The sequence below is a fragment of the Cervus canadensis genome, chromosome 28, assembly GCF_019320065.1.
Source record: "Cervus canadensis isolate Bull #8, Minnesota chromosome 28, ASM1932006v1, whole genome shotgun sequence".
Classification (NCBI taxonomy): Eukaryota; Metazoa; Chordata; class Mammalia; order Artiodactyla; family Cervidae; genus Cervus; species Cervus canadensis.
In genome coordinates, this window is record NC_057413.1 from 34,702,292 (window position 1) to 34,728,457 (window position 26,166).

At 41.9% G+C, this 26,166-nt stretch overlaps 1 protein-coding gene across 3 annotated transcripts in view; it reads right to left on the reverse strand.

The window, feature by feature from the left end:
- The window catches only part of PRIM2 (DNA primase subunit 2), a 324,083-nt gene extending 306,944 nt beyond the window's left edge, over positions 1 to 17,139 (reverse strand). Inside the window, exons 1-5 of one of the 3 annotated variants that reach the window (XM_043450411.1) lie at positions 16,841 to 17,139; positions 15,560 to 15,722; positions 13,661 to 13,764; positions 11,066 to 11,145; positions 8,913 to 9,033 (exon numbers count right to left, since the gene is read on the reverse strand). In XM_043450411.1, the coding sequence (XP_043306346.1) occupies positions 8,913 to 9,033; positions 11,066 to 11,145; positions 13,661 to 13,764; positions 15,560 to 15,713 (459 nt within the window). In that variant the 5' untranslated portion in view covers positions 15,714 to 15,722; positions 16,841 to 17,139. The other 2 variants (XM_043450410.1, XM_043450412.1) reach the window with 2 other exon arrangements.
- Between the last annotated feature and the right edge of the window lie 9,027 nt (positions 17,140 to 26,166).

Sequence of the window (26,166 nt, forward strand, 5' to 3'; positions counted from 1 at the left end):
TGGAAATACAGAAGATCCCAAATAGCCAAAACAATCTTAAGAAAGAAAAACAAAACTGGAGGAATCATATTCCCTGATTTCAAACTATACTACAAAGCTACAGTAATCAAAACAGTATGATACTGGTGCAAAAGGAAATACATTATATCAATGAGACAGAATAGCAAGCCCAGAAATAAACCCATACTTATGTGGTTAATTAATCTAAAACAAAGGTGTCAAGAATATAAAATAGGGAAAAGGCAGCCTACTCAATAAGTGGTGTTGAGAAAACTGGATAGGTACAAAAAGAATCAAATTGAACTACTCTCTTGCACCAGACACAAAAATAAACTCAAGATGGAATTAAAGACATAAATGGCCAATAGGCACATGAAAAGATGGTCAGCATCACCACTCATCAGGGAAACGCGTACCAAAACCAAAAGGAGATGTCACCTCACACTTGTCAGGATGGCTACCATTAAAAAGACAACAAATAACAAGTGCTGGTGAGGAGGTGCAGAAAAGGGAGCCCTGGTACACTCTTGATGGGATTGATTGTAAATTGGTGCAGCCACTATGGAAAACAGTATGGAAGTTCTTCAAAAAACTAACACTAGAATGTTCATCATCCAGCAATTTCACTTATGGGTATTAGCCTGAAGAAAACAAAAACACTAATTCAAAATGATACATGCATTCCAATGTTTACTGCAGCGTTATTTACCTTAATCAAGATATGAAAAAACCTAAAAAAAAAAAAAAACCTAAGTATCCACTGATAAAGGAAGGAATAAAGAAGATATGGTATGTTTGTTTATGTGTGTGTGTGTGTATACACACACAATAGAATTATTACTCAGCCATTAAAATAATGAAATCTTGTCATTTGTGACAATAAGATGGACCTACAGGGTATTATGCCAAGTGAGATAAGTCAATCAGAAAAACAAATACGGTGTGACCTTATTTACATGTGAAATCTAAAAAACAAAACAAACAAAGAAAACGAAATGAAAACAGACCTATAGATACAGAGAACAAACATATGTTTGCCAAAAGGCAGGGAGCAGAAGGTAGGTGAAATAGGTAAAGGAGATTAAGAAGTACAAATCTCCAGTTTAAAACAATAAGGCACAGGGATATGATTAAGGAATATAGTCAATAATGTTGTAATAACTTTTGGTAACAAATGGTTACTTGACATCGTGGTGATCATTTCATAATGCATGTAAATCACATCATTATGTAGGACTCCTGAAACTAACCTAACACTATACATCAACTATACTACAACCCAAAAGAAAAAAAAAGAACACACATCTTGAATCAGTAACTTAAACTTCTACCTTAAGAAACTAGATGGGGAGAACAAACCAAACCCTAAACAAACAGAAGGAAAACAGTAATAAAAATTGTTAACTGATAATAATACAGAGTATAAGGAAGAGAAAAATCAACAAAACCAAGTTATCTGAAAAGATCAGTAAAATTGACAACTGTACTTAAATGATCAAAAAAAAAAGATTTAAATTACTAAAATCAAGAATGAAAGAGAAGATATCATAACCAATCTTTAGAAATGAAAAGGATTATGAAGGAACAGTAACTGGAGAGTTCTTTGGTATTGAAAAAGGTCCTACTTTCCACCTACCCCTACACTGGTAAAGGAAAATAGATTTAATCATGTATCTTGTGGGGTTTTTTCCCTACAGGAAATCATGTTAAGGCTAACTGCCAGATTTCATAAAATTGTTTGCAAGAGGTTTGATGAGAATTTAATAAGAATATCTCACTTTTGACAGAACTGCCTGTGTCTGACAGCTGCATTCTAAGTTTGTTTTGTTTTTTTGCTGCACTGGGTCTTCACTGCTGTGTGAGGGCTTTTTCTAGTTGCGGCGCACAGGCTTACTACAGGGCTTCTCTTGTTGTGGAGCACAGGCTAGGGTGTGCAGGCTCAGTGGTTGTGGCGCATGGGCATCAACAGTTACCCTGCAGCATGTGGGATCCTAGTTCCTGCACCAGGGGTCGAACCCATGTCCCCGCATCAGCAGGCAGATTCTTAACCACTGGACCACCAGGGAAGTCCTGTGTTATAAGTTTTGATTAGTGGCTTTGGTTAGAAATATGGGCTCCCAACAAGTTCCAAGCTCAGAAAGATGCTTGTAGGATCAGAGCTGGCCTTCTGGCTACAGCTTTTGAACAACAGTAGCTTTATATTGGGTTTCCCTGGTGGCTCAGTGGTTAAAGAACCCACATGCCACTGCAGGTTCGATCCCTGGGTTGGAAAGATCCTCTGGAGAAGGAAATGGCAACCCTCTCCAGTATTCTTGCCTAGAGAATCCTATGGATAGAGAAGCCTGGCAGGCTACAGTCCATGGGGTCGCAAACAGTCAGACATGACTAAGCAACTGAACAACAATAAGATGGGCTTCCCAGTTGGCACTAGTGGTAGGGAACTTGCCTGCCAATGCAGGAGATGTAAGAGACATGGGTTCGATCCATGGATCGGGAAGATCCCATGGAGGAGGGCATGGCAATCCACTCCAGTATTCTTGCCCAGAGAATCCAATGGACAGAGAAGCCTGGGCTCTGGTGGGCTAAGGTCAACAGTGTTGCCAAGAGTCAGACACGAATGAAGGGACTTAGCACATGAACAACTATAAGCACCAGTTACATCACAGATGCAATGGACAAAATCTCCAGAAAACAGGAATTACCACAACTGACTCAAGAAGTAGAAAATCTGAATAAATCTGCAAGTAAAGAAAATGAATCAGTAATTTTAAAACACCCCACAAAGAGAAGCCTAGACCTAGAAAGATCACTGGTAAATTCTACCAAATGTTTAAAATTTAAGACCAATCTTTCACAACTTATTCCCAAAAATAGAAGAAGAAACACTTCTCAATTCACTGTATGAGACCAATATTACCCTAACTTTTACACTCTCCTCTTTCACTTTCATCAAGAGGCTCTTTAGTTCTTCTTTGCTTTCTGCCATAAGGGTAGTGTCGTCTGTGTATCTGAGGTTATTGATATTTCTCCCGGCAATCTTGATTCAGGCTTGTGCTTCATCCAGCCCAGCATTTCGTATGCTGTATTCTGCATAAAAGTTAAATAAGCAAGGTGTACAGCTTGATGTACTCCTTTCCCAATTTGGAACCAGTCCATTGTTTCATGTCCAGTTCTAACAGTTGCTTCTTGGTCTGCACACAGATTTCTCAGGAGGCAGGTAAGGTGGTCTGGTATTCTCATCTCTTGAAGAATTTTCCACAGTTTGTTGTGATCCACACAGTCAAAGGCTTTAGCATAGTCAATGAAGCAGAAGTAGATGTTTTTCTGGAATTCTCTTGCTTTTTCGATGATCCAACAGATGTTGGCAATTTGATCTCTGGTTCCTCTGCCTTTTCTAAAAACAGCTTGAACATCTGAAGTTCTTAGTTCACAAACTGTTGAAGCCTGGCCTGGAGAGTTTTGAGCATTACTTTACTAGTGTGTGAGATGAGTACAATTGTGGGGTAGTTTGAACACTCTTTGGCATTGCCTTTCTTCAGGATTGGAATGAAAACTGACCTTTTCCAGTCCTGTGGCCACTGCTGAGTTTTCCAAATTTGCTGACATATTGAGTACAGCACTTTAACAGCATCATCTTTTAGGCTTTGAAATAGCTCAACTGGAATTCCATCACCTCCACTAGCTTTGTTCATAGCGATGCTTCCTAAGGCCAACTTGACTTCGCACTCCAGGATGTGTGGCTCGAGGTGAGTGATGACACCATTGTGGTTATCACAATATTAATAAAATAAAGGACAAAGCCCTATGATCATTTCAACAGGTGTAGAAAAAGCACAAAATCCCTTTCACAATGAAAATGTTCAATGAAAATTATAAATCTCAGTCTGTAAAGGCTATCTACAAAAACCCCAGAGCCAACATCATTTATCTTAGTAACAGACTGAATGCTTTCACCCTAAAATCAGGCACAAGACAAGTACTTCCACTACTGTCACTTCTATTCAACACTGTACTGGAGATGCTAGCTAACGATATAAGGCAAAAGTAAATAAAAAGCATCCAGATTGAAAACTAAGGATTGTTTCTTTATAAGAGCCAACCTTCAAAGGAATCCACTGAAAACTGTCAGAGTAAATGATTTTGTAAGGGCACAGGATACCAAATCAATATACAAAAATCAACTGGATTTCCGTATGCTAGCAATGAACATTTCAAAAATGAAAGCAGCAGCTATATCTACAATGACAGTAAAGAATAAAATACTGAGGTATAAATGAGTACAGAATTTTGTTAAAAAAAAAAATTAAAGCCCTCAAGAAACAGAAAAAAAATTCCCATGTTCATTGATCAGAAGACTTAATATTTAAGACAGCACGCATGCACGCTTATTTGCTCAGTCATGTCCGACTGTTTGCAATCCCCATGGACCCCACCAGCCTCCTCTGTCCATGGGATTTTCCAGGCAAGAATATTGGAATGGGTTGCCATTTCCTATCCTAAGGGATTAAGACGGCAAACTAACAAGTTGATCCTAAAATTCATAAAATATAAAGAACCCAGAATAGTGAAAATAATCTTGAAAGAAGAACAAAGTGAGAAAATGCACACTACTGAATTTGAAATCATATAACAAAACTAGAGGAATCAATATTTAAGACCACATAGTACTGACATACGGAGAAACATGTGGGTGCCAAGTCACTTAGTCACATCCGACTCTGCAACTCCATGGACTGCCAGGCTCCTGTCACACAGCGCTAATAAAACTGAGTCCAGAAATAAACTACTTTATGGCCAAATGACTTTTGACAAGAGTGAAAAGACGATTCAAAGAGGTAAGAATAGCCATCTCAACAAATGATGCTAGGTCAACTTTATATCCACATGCAAAACAATGAAGCTGGGCCCCTCCCTACTTTACACCATACACAAAAATCAACTTAAAATGTAAACAGACCTAAACAGACCTACAAAGGACAAAAACTATAAAACTCTTAGAGAAAACTATAGGCATAAATCTTCATGACCATCTGTTAGGCAAATCCTTCTTAGAGCCAACAACAAAAACACAAATAACAAAAGAAAAAAGACAACTTACACTTCATCTACATTAAAAACTTTCATGTTGCAAATGATCCTAACAACAAAATGAAATGACAAGGACTTCTGTGGTGATTCAGTGATAAAGAATTTGCCTGGCAATGCAGGGACATGGGTCCAACCCCTGATCACGGAAGATTCTACACGGCAAGGAGCAAATAAGCCCGTGTGCTACAACTACTGAAACCAGCACTTTAGAGTTCACAAGCTGCGTCTGCAAGCAGCTACTGAGCCTGTGTGCCACAAGTACTGAAATCCACATGCCTAGGGCTTCTGCTCTGCAGCAAGAGAAGCCACTCTAACAAGAAATCCACACACTGCAATAATGAAGAGTAGGAGCCCCTGCTCGCTGCAACTAGAGAAAGCCCGCATACAGCCATGAAGACCCAGTGCAACCATAAATAACTTTTTTAAAAAATGACAATCCTCAGAGTGGAAGAAAAAGATTTCTAATTCATAGAATTAGACCTTATAGTGACTGTGTATTCAGAATATGTAAAGAATATGTAACAGTAAACCATAAAAAGACAACTTAAAAAAAAAAAAAAAGACAACTTAAATAAAAAATGGGCAAAGGATACAAATAGACATTTCTCCAAACAAAATATACAAATAACCAATAAGTACATGAAAAGATGCTCAACCTCATCAGTCACTATGATGACTGATTAAAAAAATCAGTCACAGATGAAAATCAAAACCACAATGACATATCACTTCACACCCACCAGGATGGCTATTATCAAAAAAAAGACAGAAGCAACTGCTATAGATTGTAAAGAAACTAGAACCCTAACAAACTAGTGAGATGTACAACGATGCAGCCCCTCCAGAAAAGTTTGGGAGTTCTTTGAAAGTTTAATTATAGAATTACTCTATGATCTAACAATCCCACTCCCAGGTGTATATCTGGAACAAATAAAAAGATATCCACACAAAAATGTGTAAGCAAATATTCACTGCAGCATTATTCATCATAGCCAAAATGTTGAAATAATCCAATGTCCATCAACTTCTGAAAAGAGAAATGACTGTAAAATGAATGAAGTACTGATATATGCTACATATACAACATAGATGAAACCTGGAAATATTATGCTATGCCCATTCACATATACAACATAGATGAAACCTGAAAATATTATGCTAAGTGAAAGAAGCCAGTAACAAAAGACCACAAGTTATATGAAATTGTCCATTTATACAAAATGCCCAGAATAGGCAAATTCACAAAGAAAGCAGATTAGTTGTTGCCAAGAGATGACAGAGTGACAAACTGAGAATGACAACTAGTGGGCACAGCTTTCTTTTTTAGAGTAATGAAAATGTTCTAAAATTAGATGGTGATCCAACTCTATGATCATACAAAAAAGCCAACAAATTGCACACTTTAAGAGTGAAGTTCAAGGTATGAAAACTCTATCTCAGTAAAGCAATGATAAAAAAGTATACTTGTGATCTCACTTATATGTGGGATCTATAAAAGTTGAACTCAGAAACAGAATAGGACAGTGGCTGCCAGGGGCTGGGCAGCAGAGAAGATGAGAAGATACCAGTGGAAGGGCACAAACATCCAGTTACAGGAGAAATGGGCTCCAGAGAACCCATGATAGCATGGGGCTGCAGCTAAGAGTTCTGCACTGCGTACTTGAAAGTGGCTATGAGTGGATTCTAAACGTTCTCACCACCACCACAACGGAAGAGTAATTATGTGAGATTGCTGAGCACCGAAGAATTGATGCTTTTGAACTGTGGTGTTGGAGAAGACTCCTGAGAGTCCCTGGGACAGCAAGGAGATCCAACCAGTCCATCCTAAAGGAAATCAGCCCTGAGTATTCACTGGAAGGACTGATGCTGAAGCTGAAGCCCCAATACTTTGGCCACCTGATGCGAAGAACTGACTCACTGGAAAAGACCTGATGCTGGGAAAGACTGAAGGTGGGAGGAGCAGGGGATGACAGAGGATAAGATGGTTGGATGGCATCACCGACTTGATGGACAAGAGTTTGAGCAAGCTCCAGGAGTTGGTGAGAGACAGAGAAGCCTCGTGTGCTGCAGTTCATGAGGTTGCAAAGTCAGATACAACTGAGCAACTAAACTGACCTGACCTCACATAATATGCTATGTAAGGATCTGTTAACTATCTTTATAGCAGTAAACATTTCACAACATATACATATATCAGATCATCACACTGTGTACCTTAAACTAACACAACATTAATATATCATCATATCTCAATAAAGCTGGGGGAAAAAAGACACACCATTAATACTATCTACATAAGGCAGGAAGCCACACTGATTCTTGCTGCAGTGGGTACATCTACTTCTCAGTAGGATAATTCCTTCATGTACTCCTATTTCTACTTTTTTACTTTATTTGGCCTGGAGTCACCCATTCTAATGCCTAAATACACAGCACGTAATTACTATTTACACAAAGTTCAAAGACAGGCAGAATCATTCATGATATTAAGAGTCAGGATAGTGATTATCAGAGGGAGATGGGGTGGTAAATGCAAGGAGACACAAGGCAACACCAGGTGACCGCAAGGTTCTCTTCCTTAACCTTCATGATACTTCATGGAGCTAAACAGTTATGACTTGTGCAGTTTTCTGTGTATGTTACACTTCAGTAAAAAAGTTTTTTTTAAAAAAACAAACAAAAAATTCTACCTGACCTATTGAGGCAATCTAGAATAAACATAATCTCAAAAATACTTCTTCTCTATGACCTACTAAAACCATAATTTCAACAGCAAAAAAAAAAAAAAAACTATTTTTAATATGAGAAGATCAATGAACTGTAACTGATATTCGCAGTAACGGACTTCACTAAAGATCAGAGCTCTAAGCAGAGTGGAGAGCGCGTGGGCTTTGGGTGAGACAGCACTGGGACCGACACTCTTCTCTGTCTCAGCAGACGTCACAAGAAATCTCACAGGCTTCTCGGAAGTGACTGAAACGCTGGACAGTGCCTTGCTCACAGGTGACACACTAAATGTCCACCAAAGGTTTACGTATTTCTCTTCACACATCTCCTTCCCCACAAAGCAGGAAGCCACACTGGTTCTTGCTGCAGTGGGCACATCCATGTCTCAGCAAGACAGTTCCTTCCATTACTCCAATTTCTACTTTTTTACTTTATTTGGCCTGGAGTCACCCATTCTAACGCCCAAATACAGTCCTGACCATCCTACTTCCATCTGACTGCTCTAAGTTTCCCAAAACAGAATTTTTCTTTCTTCCCACTGCAGCACAGGCCCACCTAAGACATAAATTCTGTTTCTATCCACAATAATTATCCTTGCTAAAAATATACCCACCATTTCTTCTTTCTTATATAATTCCTATATGTAACTCATTCAGATCTGTCTACAAAATTATACCTTAGAACTATTCAGAGATTTTGCTGACAAATGACTTCTAAAATAAAGTATTATCCACCCTAAAACTCACTGCTGGAAATAAGCACTACCACTTCTCTGTTTTCTTTGGAATATTACGAGCTTTAAATTTTTGGCCTAGAAGATTCGGTTAAAGATGAACTTTTATAAATTAAACCTTTTTGTGCTTTCATAAATCACATACTTAATACAGTAACTAAATAAATGTGACACTCTGATACTAAGGAGCCCCTTTTCTTCTAGTCATGGAAGAGAAAGGTTCACTTTGTGTGAAGCCAGCAGCTGTTTTTTCAGGCGAGTCCTCAGGAAGAAAATGTAAAGAGAACAAACTCCACATATTAACACCAGCACTGAAGGTCAAGGGAGGTGACAACAACTGGAAAGACTATAAAAACATACTTACAGCCTCAAACTGTAAATGGCTATCCTTTAAGAAACTCTGAATTTTGTCCTTGGGTAAAATACTGAATCGAAATCGAAGGAGATCCATTTCTTGTTGAATAAACCAGCGCCTAAGATCTTCACTAAAACAGAGACAAGAAAACTGTAAGTGAAAAGTTCAAAGACAATTTTAAAAGTCCACTGATTATTAAATCCAAGAAATTTCTATGAAACAACATTTAAAGGTGAGCAAGAGGCCAACAGACTGAAGTTCTTTAACAGCATCAAGCTCTCTACTATGGTAAGAGTGTGAATACAGGTGACATGCCACAGTCTCCCAGGACTGAGTAGAATGTGGGGAAGAAAGATGTTTTGAACATAATTAAAAGAATTAAATACAGAGTCTAGCTGCATTATCATCAAATAACATAAAATACTACACTTCGTTTAACCTAACTGCAAAGTATTTGTTTACATCAGAAAATGGAGTATCCCTCCTGTTAATGCCAAATAAACATCAAAAGTTTTTAAAGGTAATTTTACCTCTGAATAGATTATGATCAGATAAACTCTGCAAAGTAAACCTTGCTTATAGCTTTAGAGTTTATAACTTCACAAAATTTAATATGCATTAAGATACCTCACTCTTTCACAACCCATGGACTGCGGCCTGCCAGGTTCCTCTCTCGATGGGATTTTTCCAGGCAATAATACTGGAGTGGGTTGCCATTTCCTTCTCCAGGGAATCTTCCCCATCCAGGAATCAAATCCACATCTCCTACACTGGCAGGAGGATTCTTTACCACTGAGCCACCAGAGAAGCCCCAAAAGTCGATATATAACATTAATTTATAAGACAGATGGGCATTATTGTTGTTATAAAATAATTAAGCTACTCCATGTAAAATATGATTTCTTTCCTCAAATGACTTTCACATTGTCAGCAATTCACTTATTGCATAAATTGCATAACCTGCATATGCTTTTTTAACAAAAGAAAAACTCTAGGACCAAAGCTGGTCAATAATTTCTCAGTCATTATCTTGGGATAGTAAATAATTCAAGATTCCCATTTGATAAGCCTATTGCCAAAAAAGAAACAGAAAATAAACATAGTAAGTATGCAATGTAGCCAAAATAAATATAAGAAAAAACACAGTTAAAAAAAAAAAAAAGCAGCACTGTTTATAATAGCCAGGACATGGAAGCAACCTAGATGCCCATCAGCAGATGAATGGATAAGGAAGCTGTGGTACATATACACCATGGAATATTACTCAGCCGTTAAAAAGAATTCATTTGAACCAGTTCTAATGAGATGGATGAAACTGGAGCCCATTATACAGAGTGAAGTAAGCCAGAAAGATAAAGAACATTACAGCATACTAACACATATATATGGAATTTAGAAAGATGGTAACGACAACCCTATATGCAAAACAGAAAAAGAGACACAGAAGTACAGAACAGACTTTTGAACTCTGTGGGAGAAGGTGAGGGTGGGATGTTGCGAAAGAACAGCATGTATATTATCTGTGGTGAAACAGATCACCAGCCCAGGAGGGATGCATGAGACAAGTGCTCGAGCCTGGTGCACTGGGAAGACCCAGAGGAATCGGGTGGAGAGGGAGGTGGGAGGGGGGATCGGGATGGGGAATACGTGTAAATCTATTGCTGATTCATGTCAATGTATGACAAAACCCACTGAAAAAATAAATTTAAAAATAAATAAATAAATAAATAAAAAGCAACCAACTCCTTCCTCTGGGTGGCACTACTGACTTCTAAGAAACTACCAAAGGAAAAGATCTTAATCTAATGGACACCAGCCCATACAAGTCAACTGCTAAAACCTGTGCAGATTCAAGTATGTGTTTGATTCCAAAATCCTTCTTCCTAATGAAATCACCTCTAATTTTAAATCCTAAATGAAGAATCCCTCCCATAAAGTAAAAAGCGTTTTAATAGGCAAAATCTGCAAAAATATTTTTTTTTATTTTTTTAGTCAACAACTTGTTTCAAACAATTCACTGCAATAGCGTTCAGCCCATGAACCACTGGTTTCTGAGGTCATCCTGGGATTTCCTACGATGGGTACAATACCTGTCAGCCCTCCTGCACCAGTTTATAGCCCAAAATGTCAGATTTGACTGTGGAACACAAAGGTATACTCACGACTGGCAGTAAGCAAGGCGCAAAATAAAGTGAGAAATGTGATCTTTTCTCCGAGGTTCGTATTCATCTTCCAAGCTTTCCTGAAAAACAATGGCAAATGAAGAAAATAAACGCAGAACAGTGAAAGGTGTAAAGAATTACTGAGTCAGCATAAGCCAATGGTGAAGCAGAAGTTCAATAACACAGATTTCATAATATGCTCCCCAGGATGAGTATCATTTTACTTAGGTTGACAACTGGGTGAAACACAACTGAACACCACCACCTCCTGGGTTTGGATCCCACTATTTTCTTCCTCCTCTAACTTTCCTTCTCGTTCAGCCTACTCCCAGCCACTCACCTCTTCCACCACTTCCCAGATAAACCCTCAACTATTTTCATTTCAACCATTTGGCCAAACCTAGATTCTAAACAAATCCACAGCTCTATACTCCAGTCCTGTTCCCAAAATGCTGAAAACTTCTGGGGAAAAAATATAAAATTATAGGAATTTGGAACATTAAAAATTCAGTCTCTACCCTGAACAGGTCGCAAAGAGTTGGACATGACTGAGCGACTGAACAACAACAAACCTCAACTGGACCTTTATCAACACCCAGGAATCTTTTTTTTTAATATATATATCTTATTGAAGTATAGTTGACTTACAACGTTTCAAGTGCACAGCAAGGTGATTTAGTTACACAAATACACATATATTATTTTTGAAATTATTTTCTATCATATGTTATTACAAGATATTAACTATAGTTTTCTATGCTATACATAAACCTTTGTTGCTTGTTGCATATCTACTTTTTAATTAGAAATCTAGCATTCTAGTCATACTAAGTCAAACAAGTAATACCAAGGAATCCTTCCTCAAGTTCAACAGTCAGAGCAAACATGTCCTGAGCACTCCCGATGTACCAGGCACTGTTATAAGCATTTTTAATCCATTAACCCACATAATCCTTTGGAAGCCCCTATGAGGAGGGCACCACTATATCCCTATTTTAAAGATGAGGAAACTGACTTTGTTCCAGGTCACAAGCCTGTAAGCAGCAAAGCTGGGATCTGGCCCCATAGCCATTCCTTCCTCCATCTCAGGACAGCTGTTTTGATCTTCACTAGGTGGCCAGTGTTCCCCAATACACCACCGTCCCCTCTTCTCATCACAGGACCTCACCTACTTTACAAAAAGCAAAGGCCTCAGGCCGACTCCTCAGCCCAAATTCCTGCCACTGCGTGTGGTACTGCCTTCCCCACTATCCCTACTGACAGATCTCTCTCCCTCCTCCTATACACAGCTGATCCCACACGGAAACTCCGCAGCCTACCTGCTCCTGCCTCCTAAGAACCGTGACTAATTAAAGTTCTCCCAAAGTAGCTACAATCACCCTCTCTTCTCTTCCAGATCTTTCTGCTCAACTTATAAATACGTTCAAATATATGCTGTCATGTGTATGTGTGTATCTTTTCCCCTCCCATTTTCCTCCACTCAGACCTACCTCCCCCATCTTTTCAGCTAAACATGTTAGAAAAGGAAATATTCCACACTCACCTCTCACCTCTCTCCTCCAAACACTACCACTGTTCCACCTTCTGCCTCTGTCTACAAGTCCAGATCTGTTGCACACCCTGAAGCCCTCGAGATAGCTCCACATGCACCTCAGAGTTACAACGAGAACTAAACTCAGTCTTATTTCTAGTAAGACTTGCCTCCTCTCCTGTATATCCCACCATTCACCCAACTGTCCTCACCAGAAACCCGAGTGTCATTCAGAACTCTTCTGTCCCTCCTCCTTGTACTCAATTTCTATAATCTTATGATTCCATCTTCTCACTATCTCTTCAATCAGTCCTCTTCACCACACTCAATTTACTTGTCGTCTCCAAGCTCCTGACTGGTGTTCCCCAACAGATAATGACCCTGTCCATCTGCTGCTGACATTCATCTTCTCAAAATAAAAATGAGATCACATCCATTGAGATTCAGTCCCAGCACTATCTCATCTGGGAAGCCCTCTCCAACCTGAGCTAATTCTCTGTGCTTTTGGAGTTCCTGGTTGTTATGTAGTCGTTAAGTCATGTCCCACTCTTTCGCAATCCCATGGACTGTAGCCCACCAGGCTCCTCTGTCCATGGGATTTCCCAGGCAAGAATACTGGAGTGGGTTTCCACTTCCATCTCCAGGGGATCTTCCCCACCCAGGGATAGAACCCACAACTCCTGCATTGGCAGGCAGATTCTTTACCACTGAGCCACCAGGACAGCAAAAGACAGTTCCTGGAGCACACATCAAATAACAGCATTTGTCACCTTGACTGCACAGGACACATCTGGCAATATCTGGAAACACAGCCCAGAAGCCAGAGATGCCAGTGACTCCCTTAAATGCACCATGGAATCATCAGGTCCCGAATGTCCACATTCCCAAGGAAGAGACACCCTGCCACACTGGAGTTTGACTGCATGTCAATCATCCCTTGTGGTCGGTAGGTTCCTTCAGGAAGAGTCTTTTTTAAAGCCCTATGCATAATACAAGATCTTTTCCATGGTTACTACCAGTACATACACATACTGGAAGACCATCTCTGTCCCTCTTTTACTTACTCTGTAGGAAAATTTGAGCTTCCGAAGCTCAGCCTCCAGCTTACTCTGATACTGTTCAGTTCCCTTCACGTAGCTCACACCAAGATTCTCAACTGATTTTAGCACTAGAAAAAAGTTGAAAAACAGAAGGGGGGAAAAATGTATAAATGCAAGGTAATCTTAAAAAACTAAATCCAAGACAAATCTATGGATAGCAATTCCATAATTACTTTTTATGACAATATTTATGCTTCATTTTCTGCAAGCACATTATATAGGTTATATATGCTTATAAGAGGATAACCTCCAACCACATGCAGAAAATAACCACATCCCACAGCATAACCTCATACCAGGGATTCTCAACCGGAAGGGAGAGAGGGATGGGGACAATCACTGATGTACTGAGCATCACAAGCTGAGGGATGCACAAGTGTGTCAGCATGCACATCCATCCCTCGTGCGGAGCCGGTTGTGAGGCGGCTGCTTCACCAACTCAGCACAGACTCTTCAGAAGACAGCCCGCCCCTTCCTGATGAAGCAGAGAAGGAGAAGACACAGCAGTAAAGAAGCAAACGAGCCACTCTGACTAGATGCTTCGCTCTGTCCAAAGGCTCCTGAAGCCCCTGTCAACCCTTCCTCAGATGAATTCTTCTTCCATTGGTAGGAAAAGAGAGGTTAATTTGAGAATGAAAAACTTCTGAAATGAATCCTGAACATAAACCCATGTCCAGCAGGAACCTCCATATTATGGTCTCCCAAACCAAACTCATTCTCTGCTCCTCTTCCTGCCACCCACCTCTAACAGCAGCATTTCTGCCCACCAGATCAGCCACCCTGGAACTTCAGCCCTCCCGACCCGATCCCCTGTTCCTCACACCCAAGTAGTCATCAAACCCTGTCACTTACACCTCCTTGGTATCCCTTCAATCTCTCCCTTCCTGTCCCTGCCTTACCATCTCACCTCCAGGGCCAAACCAAAGAGACCCTTTTCAACCATGGTCTTAACCTCTATGAGCCATCCCAGAACCCATGCTAAGCTTCCCAGAACCCGTTCTCCCTGTCCTTTACTCTTTCATTCAGCAAACAGATAATACAGGTACTCTGTACTAGCAATTCTCACCAGCTCCTCTAAGAATGACTAACAGTGTCTCACCTCTACTTCTGATCTTCCCATCAGGATACACTCTGGAATATAAACTCTGCAGGCAGTGCTATTGTTGCAGTTGACACTGAACTTATTTCTTTCTTCCACCAACACAGAGAAGACAAGCAGGCTCAAGAAAACTGCTACATCCTTCTTATACCCCAATATCACAGCGTGATATCATTATCACATTATCACACCCCAATATCATTAGCGTGGTACAAAACACCCTTGATTACCCACAGCTCTCCATTCACCCTGAACTTGCCACCTTTACCTCCAGTGTGACACTCTCTGGTGCTTCCAACTCTTGCTTCAGACCATTATCTCAGCTTGCAAAAACCCTTCCCTTCCTCTCTATTGAGAAACTGCTACTCCTCCTTCAAGATCCAGGTCACAACTCAACTTCTCTTAAGTTTTACTTTATCAGACTAGATCAATCATTCCCATCTCTATGTTTCAATAACACCTCTACTAGAGCACTTAAAATACTAAACTATAATTACTGCTTTGGACATCTGTCTCCATGTATTAGAATACAGCTTCAACAAAGATGACAATTTCATTACTCAGCTCAAAATCCCTACCACCTAGAATAAAGTGGCACTCGATAAATATGCACAGTACATGGGAAAAATGAATGAACAGCTAAATCTCAACGAAAAACATCAGCAAGTATTAGTTTAAAAAAGCAAATAAATTATTCTAATTTATCTCCACAAGATATAAGTGAGGTTCTCAGGCATACATAAATTCAAATTCAAATCACTCACATTTAACTCTATCGATAGCCAACGTTTCAAATTCTGTCAAAGATACGTTTCCAGAAGGTGGCTGCAAGTAAAACTGAAGGCTATGTGGGTAGCAAGCATTCCTCTGGTCATCTAACAACTTCGGTTTCCTCCGTTTTACTCCAGAAAACTCCATCTTGTTACCCTGGAAGCAAGCACAAAAAATGGTGGGAAATGGAGTTAAAAACAAAAAATAACTCCACACACAAAGGAAAACAAAACTGATTCTGAAGAGCACGCACAACATGTTAAGAGTCGTGTCTCTGTCTTCCAGACCTTCGATAACACCGCTGGAACCGCGGTGCACAGGCGGTGGGGAGAGGTGAGCGCTGCGGAGACGGGGGCAGCGGTCCTAACTTCCCGCAACGTCCACAGCAGGGGACGCGGGCTGTTCTCCAGGCGTCTGCGCGCTCCGCCCTGACGGCTCGGAGCTCTCCAGGGTCAGGGTGAGATTGCCCGAGGGCTGCGACCCCGAACTCGGAGGAAAGCGCGGGAGCTTCAGGCTAGGAACGCGACTCCGTGGGCTTCCTCCCTGACAACCCCTGGAAACTGACAGCTGTCTCTCAGGCGCCGCCCGTCGGAGCTCGTCTCCGGAGCGTCCAGCGGCGCCGAGTGACACGCCGCCTCCGCGGACCCTCAGGCAGCGCGGTCTGTCAGCCCCGGCACCCGCCTCCGCCTAGACAAGCTACCAGAACAGACTCGCGCCCTCCGCTCTCCCCCTTCTCTAGGCTCGCACGCCTCAACGCCAGGGTTACTGTTCTTTGCAAACCCCGACGGCTTCTCTCACCTGCAACTACAGCAAACACAGACACAAGGCGCGACAACCGCTTGTCTCAGATGGCGGGAGAGTTCGTACGGGACCGGAAGCGGAAATGGCTGGACTGAGGCGCCCGCCCTCTCCCCCAAGCCCGCCCAGTCCAGGCTCGCGCATGCTCAGTGGGGCGCTCTGGGGTCGGGCGGGACCTCTGGATTTCTGACCCAGGTACTACACTACTTAGCATGGCCGTGATAAGGCGCTGGACTAAAGCTCCAGTCTCTAGGATTCTCGGTTCGAATCCCACCGCTGCCAGATGAGTTTGGGCTTCCCTTGTGGCTCAGCTGGTAAAGAATCCGCCTGCAATGCGGGAGACATGGGTTCGATCCCTGGGTCGGGAAGATCCCCTGGAGAAGGGATAAGCTTCTCACTCCAGTGTTCTGGCCTGGAGAATCCCACGGACTACACAGTCGCAGAGTCGCACACGACCGAACGACTTTCACACTCACTGCTGCACTATGTGTGCGTCGGTCTGAGCGGTCGGCACCGGGTCAGCACCGGCTCCAGGCTGGGACCTTGGGTGATGATCTCAGAGAGCCCGGCGAGCGGGCGGCCCGGCTCACCGCTCACAGAGGCGGCGGCTAAGCAGCCTGCGTATCGCGGGGCAGTCCGCTTTTCTCCTGGCCGGCGGGCCCCGCGGGCACGGGTGTGCGTCCAGCGCGCCCCTTACGCACACTCGGTGCGCGAGCGCCCGCAGGGCACCCGCGTCGAGCCGGGACGCACGCCTTGAGCACGCGCACCCGGGAACTATCGGCGTCTGCGGAAGGAGATGGCGGGGCGCGAGGCGGTGACGGGAGTGGGGCGCGGGAGGCGACGGCCCCTTCTGTGCGCGGCAGAGTTTCGGAACTGAGGCCGCCAGGTGGCGGGTCTCGCTCACAAAAGAGGCCCCGGGAAGTTCTAGTCAAGGTAGGAGGGAGCCTTCAAGACGTTCAAGGTTTCGGAAATGCAGACTGAGCTGAAACAGTGTCAAGCTTCAGAGCACCTGCCCAGCCTGGGCCAAACAGGGGTTGACCCTGACGTTGTACCAGGACGTGTTCTGAGGGACTTACATGTCAGTTCATTGTATTGCCATAACCCATTTAAAGGCTCATTTCCCTGATGCTGGGAAAGATTGAAGACCGGAGGAGAAGGGCAGGACAGAGGATGAGATGGTTAGATGGCATCACCGACTGGATGATATGATAAGCGTTTGAGCAAGCTCCGGGAGCTGGTGATGGACAGGGAGGCCTGGCGTGCTGTGGTCCATGGGGTCACAGAGTAGGACAAGACTGAGCGACTGAAGTGAACCATTTAAGGTTCTGTTCTGTTCAGTTGCTGAGTCACTTCTGAATCTTTCCCAGCATCAGGGTCTTTTCCAATGAGTCGGCTCTTCCCATCAGGTGGTTAAAGTATTGGAGTATTCCATATTCAGCATCAGTCCTTCCAGTGAATATTCAGGGTTGATCTCCTTGCAGTCCAAGGGACTCTCAAGCCGTCTTCAGCACCACAAGTCAAAAGCATCAGCTCAGCCATCTTTATAGTCCAACTCGCACATCCGCACATGACTACTGGAAAAAACATAGCTTTTTGACTATATAGACCTTTGTTGAAAAAGTGTTGTCTCTGATTTTTAACCCACTGTATAGGTTTGTCATAGCTTTCCTTCCAAGAAGCAAGCATCCTTTAATTTCGTTGCTGCAGTCCCTGTTATTAACCCACTTTACAGATACGGATTGTACAGACAGAGAAGTTGAGTCACTTCAAAGGTCACGTAGTAACTGGCAGAGCCAGGTTCAAAGTCTCAGAGACTGGCCAAGCACTACAGTGCTAACCACCAAACTACACCAATTCCACTAACATGTCAGTTGTTACTGTTCAGTCGTTAAGTTGTGTCTAACTCTTTCACCACCCCATGAACCCATGAGCCCACCAGGCTCCTCTGTCCATGGGATTTCCCAGCAAGGATACTGGTGTGGGTTGCCATTTCCTTCTCAAAGGGATCTTCCCAACCCAGGGATCGAACATGTGTCATCTGCATTGGCTGGCATATTTCTTTACCACCAAGCCACCAGGAAAGCCCTGTGAGACATTACACAGGCTTTAAAAAAAAAATTTTATTGGCGTTTACTTGCTACAGTGTTGTGTTACTGTCTGTTGTAGAGCAGAGTGAATACATGTACATATATCACCTCTTTGTCACCATAGAGCATTGAGTAGAGTTCCCTGTACTGTACAGTAGGATGTTCTCATTAGTTATCTATTTTATACCCAGTAGCATATATATGTCAATCCCAATCTCCAAATTCATCCCACTCTCCCTTCCCCTTTTGGTGTCTGTACATTTGTTTTCTACATCTGTGTCAATTTCTGCTTTATAGATAGGTTCATCTGTACCATTTTTCTAGATTCCACATGTATGTATTAATATGTGATATTCATTCTTCTGACCTTATTTACTCTGTATGACGCCCTCTAGGTCCATCCAAGTCTTTGCAACTGGCACAGTTTCGATCCTTTTTATGGCTGAAAGTATTAGTGTTAGTTGCTTAGTTGTATCTGACTTTTTGCAACCCCATGAACTGTAACCTGCCAGGCTCCTCTGTCCATGGAATTCTCCAGGCAAGTACACTGGAGTGGATTGCCCTTTCCTCCTACAGGGGATCTTTTCAACCCAGGGATCAAACACGGGTCTTCTGCACTGCAAGCAGATTCTTTACCATCCGAGTCACCAGGGAAGTCTTTTTATGTCTGAGTAATATTCAGTCGTACACATGTACCACATCTTCTTCATCTATTCCTGCGATGATGGACTTTTAGGTTGAGTCCATGTCCTGGATATTGTAAATACATATGCTTTTGAACAATATTGACCTGGGAAAATGTTTAGGATGCTATGAAGTTAACAGAGCAGAATACATAAAACCATGTATGTATGAATGTGAGTGTTGGACTGTAAAGAAAGCTGAGTGCTGAAGAATTGATGCTGGTGTTGGAGAAGACTCTTGAGAGTCCCTTGGACTGCAAGAAGATCAAACCAGTCAATCCTAAAGGAAATCAGTCCTTAATATTCATTGGAAGGACTGATGCTGAAGCTGAAACTCCAATACTTTGGCCACCTCATGTGAAGTACTGATTCATTGGAACAGACCCTGATGCTGGGAAAGATTGAAGGAAGGCAGGAGAAGGGGACGACAGAGGATGAGATGATTGGATATCATCACCGACTTGATGGACATGAGTTTGAGTAAGCTCCGGGAGTTGGTGTTGGACAGGGAAACCTGGTATGCTACACTCCATGGGGTCACAAAGAGTCGGACACAACGGAGCAACTGAACTGATGTATGCCATATGATTCCAAGGTTGTAAGAACATACCGTTACAATTTTCTGCAGTGTTTCTCACTACTATGAGTGGGCTGCCTTCTTAATCTCCCATTCTTACAACCCAGGCATATATTATGTGTTGCAATCAGAATTTTAGGTGCAAGACCATCCCTCTCTGCTATTCTTGTTTTTAACTTTTCTTGGCTTTATCTTCAGCCTGGTCTTAAACTGGCCATCTTTTAACTTAAACACAGGCAGTTTCTTTATCATCTGAGCCACCAGGGAAGCAGTGCTACATCCCCATGGTGTATGTCTGTGCTAAGTCACTTCAGTCAATTCCAACTATTTTCCACTCTATGGACTGAAGCCCACCAGGTTCCTCTGTCCATAGGATTGTCCAGGCAAGACTACTGGAGAGGGTTGCCCTGTCCTCCTCCAGGGGATCTTCCCCATCCAGGGATTGAACCCATGTCTCTTACATCTCCTGCATTGGCAGATGGGTTCTTTACCACTCTTACCACCTGGGAAGCCCTTTTCTATGATTGTTTTTGTTCAGACACACTCATGTCTGACTGCAACCCCATGGACTGCAGCATGCCAGGCCTCCCTGTTCATCACCAACTCCCAGAGTTTGCCCAAACTCGTGTCCAGTGAGTCGGTGATGCCATCCAACCATCTCATCCTCTGTCATCCCCTTCTCTTCCTGCCTTCAATCTTTCCCAGTATCAGAGTCTTTTCTAATGAGTCAGCTCTCAACAGCAGGTGGCCAAAGTATTGGAGCTTTTCTATGATAGATGATATTAAATACTTCTTTGGACAGTTTAAAAAATTAGTCTATTGCAAACAGAAAAATGCTTACATTGGTGGGAACTAAGACACTGGCAGTGGAATATCTGATGGTATTTTGAAAGTTCTATTTTAATTTTATGTGAAGTTCTCTATAAATTTTAATTCAAGAAATATGTGAAACCTTCCTACAGCATGGCCCCAAGATTGAATGACTTTCTTGCCTGTAGCTGCCCCCAGCCTGTGGAATGACCTACCAGCTCTTCCCCAAAGAAGGCCTGGAAGTCCCTACCTGTGTCTCTTTGGGGTGACCTCCCCACTGTAGGAGCTCCAACCCTCCTGAATCAGTATTTCAGCCACCACCCCTCTACCTGTCTCCATCCTCCTGAGCCTTTGCTTATGCTGCATGGTTTGCTCCTGGGTTATACCGCAGCACTTCCATGTCATATGATTTCTTCTCTAGTTCTTTCCCTCTACGCAGATAGCCTTCTTCTTTGGGGATCATGAGCTACTGGATGACTCGATGAATGTACTCCTCAGAAAAATGCACCTATATACCAGCTTTGTTAAGTCTTTCAAAAATGTTTGTGAACACATGTGTGGCTGACTGTGTAGCACTACCAGATTTTCAGCTCTTGGTGGACAGGCCCCTTTTATTGTCTTTGTCTTCCCTAAACTGCCTGCAAAGTGTCTTTTAAATTAAAAGATGAGATAATAAATGTCATTTTAGGGCCATTTCAGAAAGAGCTGCTTCAGTTCAGTTCAGTCACTTAGTCGTGTCTGACTCTTTGCAACCCCCTTGACTGCAGCATACTAGGCTTCCCTGTCCATCACCAACTCCCAGAGCTTGCTCAAACTCATGTCCATCGAGTCGGTGATGCCATCCAACCATAGCATCCTCTGTCGTCCCCTGCTCCTCCTGCCTTCAATCTTTCCCAGCATCAGGATCTTTTCCAAGGAGTCAGTTCATTGCATCAGGTAGCCAAAGTATTGGAGCTTCAGCATCAGCATTAGTCCTTCCAATGAACACCCAGGACTGATCTCCTTTAGGATGGACTGGTTGGATCGCCTTGCAGTACAAGGGACTCTCAAGAGTCTTCTCCAACACCACAGTTCAAAAGCATCAATTCTTCGGAGCTCAGCTTTCTTTATAGTCCAACTCTCACATCCATACATGACTACTGGAAAAATCATAGCTTTGGCTAGACGGACCTTTGTTGGCAAAGCAATGTCTCTGCTTTTTAATATGCTATCTAGGCTGGTCATGGCTTTTCTTCCAAGGACCAAGCATCTTAATTTCATGGCTGCAGTCACCATCTTCAGTGATTTTGGAGCCCAAGAAAATAAAGTCAGCCACTGTTTCCATTGTTTCCCCATCTATTTGCCACGAAGTGATGGGATCAGATGCCATAATTATGGTTTTCTGAATGTTAGTTTTTAAGTCAACTTTTTCACTCTCCTCTTTCACTTTCATCAAGAGGCTCTTCAGTTCTTCTTCACTTTCTACCACAAGGGTGGTGTCATCTGCATATCTGAGGTTATTGATATTTCTGCTGGCAATCTTGATTCCCGCTTGTGCTTCTTCCAGCCCAGGATTTCACATGATGTACTCTGCATATAAGTTAAACAAGCAGGGTGACAATATACAGCCTTGACATAATCCTTTCCCAATCTGGAACCATATACAGTCCATTTTTCCATGTCCAGTTCTAACTGTTGCTTCTTGACCTGCATACAGATTTATCAGAAGGCAACTAAGGTGGTCTGGTATTCCCATCTCTTTAAGAATTTTCCAGTTTGTTGTGATCCACACAGTCAAAGGCTTTAGCATAGTCAATGAAGCAGAAGTAGAAGTTTTTCTGGAATACTCTTGCTTGTTGTATGATCCAACAGATATTGGCAATTTGATCTCTGGTTCCTCTGCCTTTTCTAAATCCAGCTTGAACATCTGGAAGGTCTCGGTTCACAAACTGTTGAAGCCTGGCTTGGAGAATTTTGAGCATTACTTTGCTAGTGTGTGAGATGAGTGCAATTGTGTGGTAGTTTGAACATTCAGTGTTCTAAATGTTCAACATTTGAACATTGAACAAAGAAAAGCATTGCCTTTTTTTGGGGACTGGAATGAAAACTGACCTCTTCCAGTCCTGTGGCCACTGCTGAGTTTTCCAAATTTGCAGTCATGTTGAGTGCAGCTCTTTCCCAGCATCGTCTTTTAGGATTTGAAATAGCTCAACTGGAGATACATCACCTCCACTACCTTTGTTCGGAGTGATACTTCTTAAGGACCACTTGACTTCACATTCCAGGATGTCTGGCTCTAGGTGAGTGATCACACCATCGTGATTATCTGGATCAAGAAGATCTTTTTTGTACAGTTCTTCTGTGTATTCTTGCCACCTCTTCTTAATATCTTCTGCTTCTATTAGGTCCATACCATTTCTGTCCTTTATTATGCCCATCTTTGCATGAAATGTTCCCTTGGTATCTCTATAATAGCAAGGAGAGATAAGAGAGCCTTCCTCACTGATCGATGCAATGAAATAGAGGAAAACAATAGAATGGGAAAGACTAATCATCTCTTCAAGTAGAGATACAAAGATAGAGCTGGAAAAATATACAAACCTTAAAGTTAAACATGTCACATAAGAACTGCCTTTTTATTATATTAAAGACCTACTTTAAGCTTCGGAGTACAGAATAGCCTGTGTTCTTTCCACCTATTTTAGCATCTTTATTGCCTTCCCATGCCAGAGTTTTGATCACCATTTCACTGTGAACAGTGTTTTTGGCCATTACATTAGGAACCTATGTATTACAGGACCAATAATGCACAATAATGATACATTTCAGTTCGCTGTATCTGGTAAATCACTGTGAGTTCCTCCTGTGTTTATTTCACCAACAAAGTGGATTTATCCAATGCTTAGCTCTGGCAACCAAGGTGCATATAAATTACAGATCTCAACCTCAAAGTCAGGGAAAGGAAAACACATATAAATGTATAACTTTTACTTATACCAAACCATAACCATCTCAAAAACAGGGACCACTGTGTCATTCATCTTTATAACCCTGGTGACTGGCACTCAGTGGGCTCTCAACAAATATTTACTGTCCTGAGCTGATGTAAAATATGAGAGATAAATGAAAAAAAAGTGATGGTTTCAGCTGAATTTTCAACAGATGTTTTGAATCAAATGGAATTCCAATCTATAAAACTTCAAGTCCTCATCTGAAAACTTTGTACACATTCCTTCCAGAATGACTTGGCTACCCCAGTTTAGTCTGTAATAAAGCACAGAGTACCTTCTCTAATGGAATTTCCATGAATCATCACTGCTTAATTCAGTGCCTGCCCTGGGCATTACCCAGCTGCCAACAGACTGTCCCACGGAGCTTCCACCCTCGGGCAACTCCAGTTCCAGGACTTCAGTCCTGTCGTATGTCACACTTAGAGCTGAGATTTTAGTCACCATGCTTTGTAAATCAAAGAGGTTTCATTTTTACCCTGTGCAGAGTGTGTTGTCCTAAAAACTGAAGGCCTGGTAACTCTTTACCCAGTGAGGACACTGTAAACACTGGGTCCTTCCAGCCCCTCTTGCATGGAAAGCAGCAGAACAGGAGGTGTTCCCAGCAGGATAGGTGACCCATGAAAGCTGATGCTCACTTAGTCAGGCACAGGGTGTGAGGTCCAGCTCTGTCATTTTCATGTATCTCAGCTGCCAAGGCAGAGCAGCATGTCACCCTACCCTTTCCACCCTGATTCTGCCATCCTTCCCATCTCACAGCTTACCTCTGGGAAGAAACCTAAAACCTCATTTCTTCCTTTTTTTCAGATTGCTTTTATTAGTCAACATCAAGAAGCAAGAGAACTGAAAAGAAAGCATATCTTAAAAGAAAGTACAATGCAAAAATCCTGAACAAAATACTAGCAAAGAGAATTGAAAACACAGTAAAAGGGTCATACACCATGATTAAGTATGGTTTACTCCAGGGATGCAAGGATTCTTTGATATATGCAAATCAATCAATGTTATGCACCATATAAACAAACTGAAAGATAAAAACCATCCAATAATCTCAATAGATGCAGAAAGACTTTTGACAAAATTCAACACCCATCTGTGGTTAAAAAAAAAAAAATCTCCAGAAAATGGGCATAGAAGGAACCTAGCTCAACATAATAAAGGCCATATATGACAAATCCACAGCAGACATTATTCTCAATGGTGAAAGCATTTCCTCTCAGATCAGGAACAAGAAAAGGGTGCCCATTCTCACCACTATTATTCAACATAGTTTTGGAAGTCCTAGCCACAGCAATCAGAGAAGAAAAAGAAATAAAAGTAATCCAGATAGGAAAAGTAAAACTCTTACTCCTTCAGGTGACATAGAAAACCCTAAAGATGCTATCAGAAAATTACTAGAGCTAATCAGTGAATTTAGCAAAGTTGCAAGATACAAAATTAATACGTAGAAATTTCTGGTATACCTATACACTAACAATGAAAAATCAGAAAGAGAAATTAGGAAAACAATCCCATTCACCACTGCAACAAAAAGAATAAAATACCTAGGAATAAACCTATCTAAGGATTGGTGGGAGAAATCCATCCATCCATATCCAGAGATATGCAGATGACACCACCCTTATGGCAGAAAGTGAAGAAGAACTGAAGAGCCTCTTGATGAAAGTGAAAGAGGAGAGTGAAAAAGTTGGCTTAAAGCTCAACATTCAGAAAACTAAGATCATGGCATCTGGTCCCATCACTTCATGGCAAATAGATGGGGAAACACTGGAAACAGTGGCTGACTTTATTTTGGGGGGTTCCAAAATCACTACAGGTGGTGATTGCAGCCATGAAATTAAAACATGCTTACTCCTTGGAAAGAAAGTTATGACCAACCTAGACAGCATATTAAAAATCAGAGACATTACTTTGTCAACAAAGGTCCGTCTAGTCAAGGCTATGATTTTTCCAGTAGTCATGTATGGATGTGAGGGTTGGACTATAAAGAAAGCTGAGTGCAGAAGAATTGATGCTTTTGAACTGTGGTATTGGAGAAGACTCTTGAGAGTCCCTTGGACTGCAAGGAGATCCAACCAGTCCATCCCAAAGGAGATCAGTCCTGGGTGTTCGTTGGAAGGACTGATGATGAAGCTGAAACTCCAATATTTTGGCCACCTCATGCAAAGAGCTGACTCATTTGAAAAGACCCTGATGCTGGGAAAGATTGAAGGTAGGAGGAGAAGGGGATGACAGAGGGTGAGATGGTTGGATGGCATCACCGACTCAATGGACATGAGTTTGAGTAAACTCCGGGAGTTGTTGATGGACAGCGAGGCCTGGCACGCTACGGTTCATGGGGTTGCAAAGAGTCAGACACAACTGAGTGACTGAACTGAACTGAACTGAAGGAAATAAAATACTTGTACACAAATTATAAGACACTGATGAAAGCAATTAAAGATGACACAAATAGATGGAGAGACAGATTATGTTCTTGGATTGGAAGAGTCAACATTCTGAAAATGACTATATTATAACACACAAAGCATTCTGTAGATTCAATATAATCCTTATGAAATTACCAATGGCATTTGTCACAGAACTAGAGCAAAAAAATTCACAATTTGTGAGGAAACACAAAAGACTATATAAAGCCAAAGCAATCTGGAGAAAGAA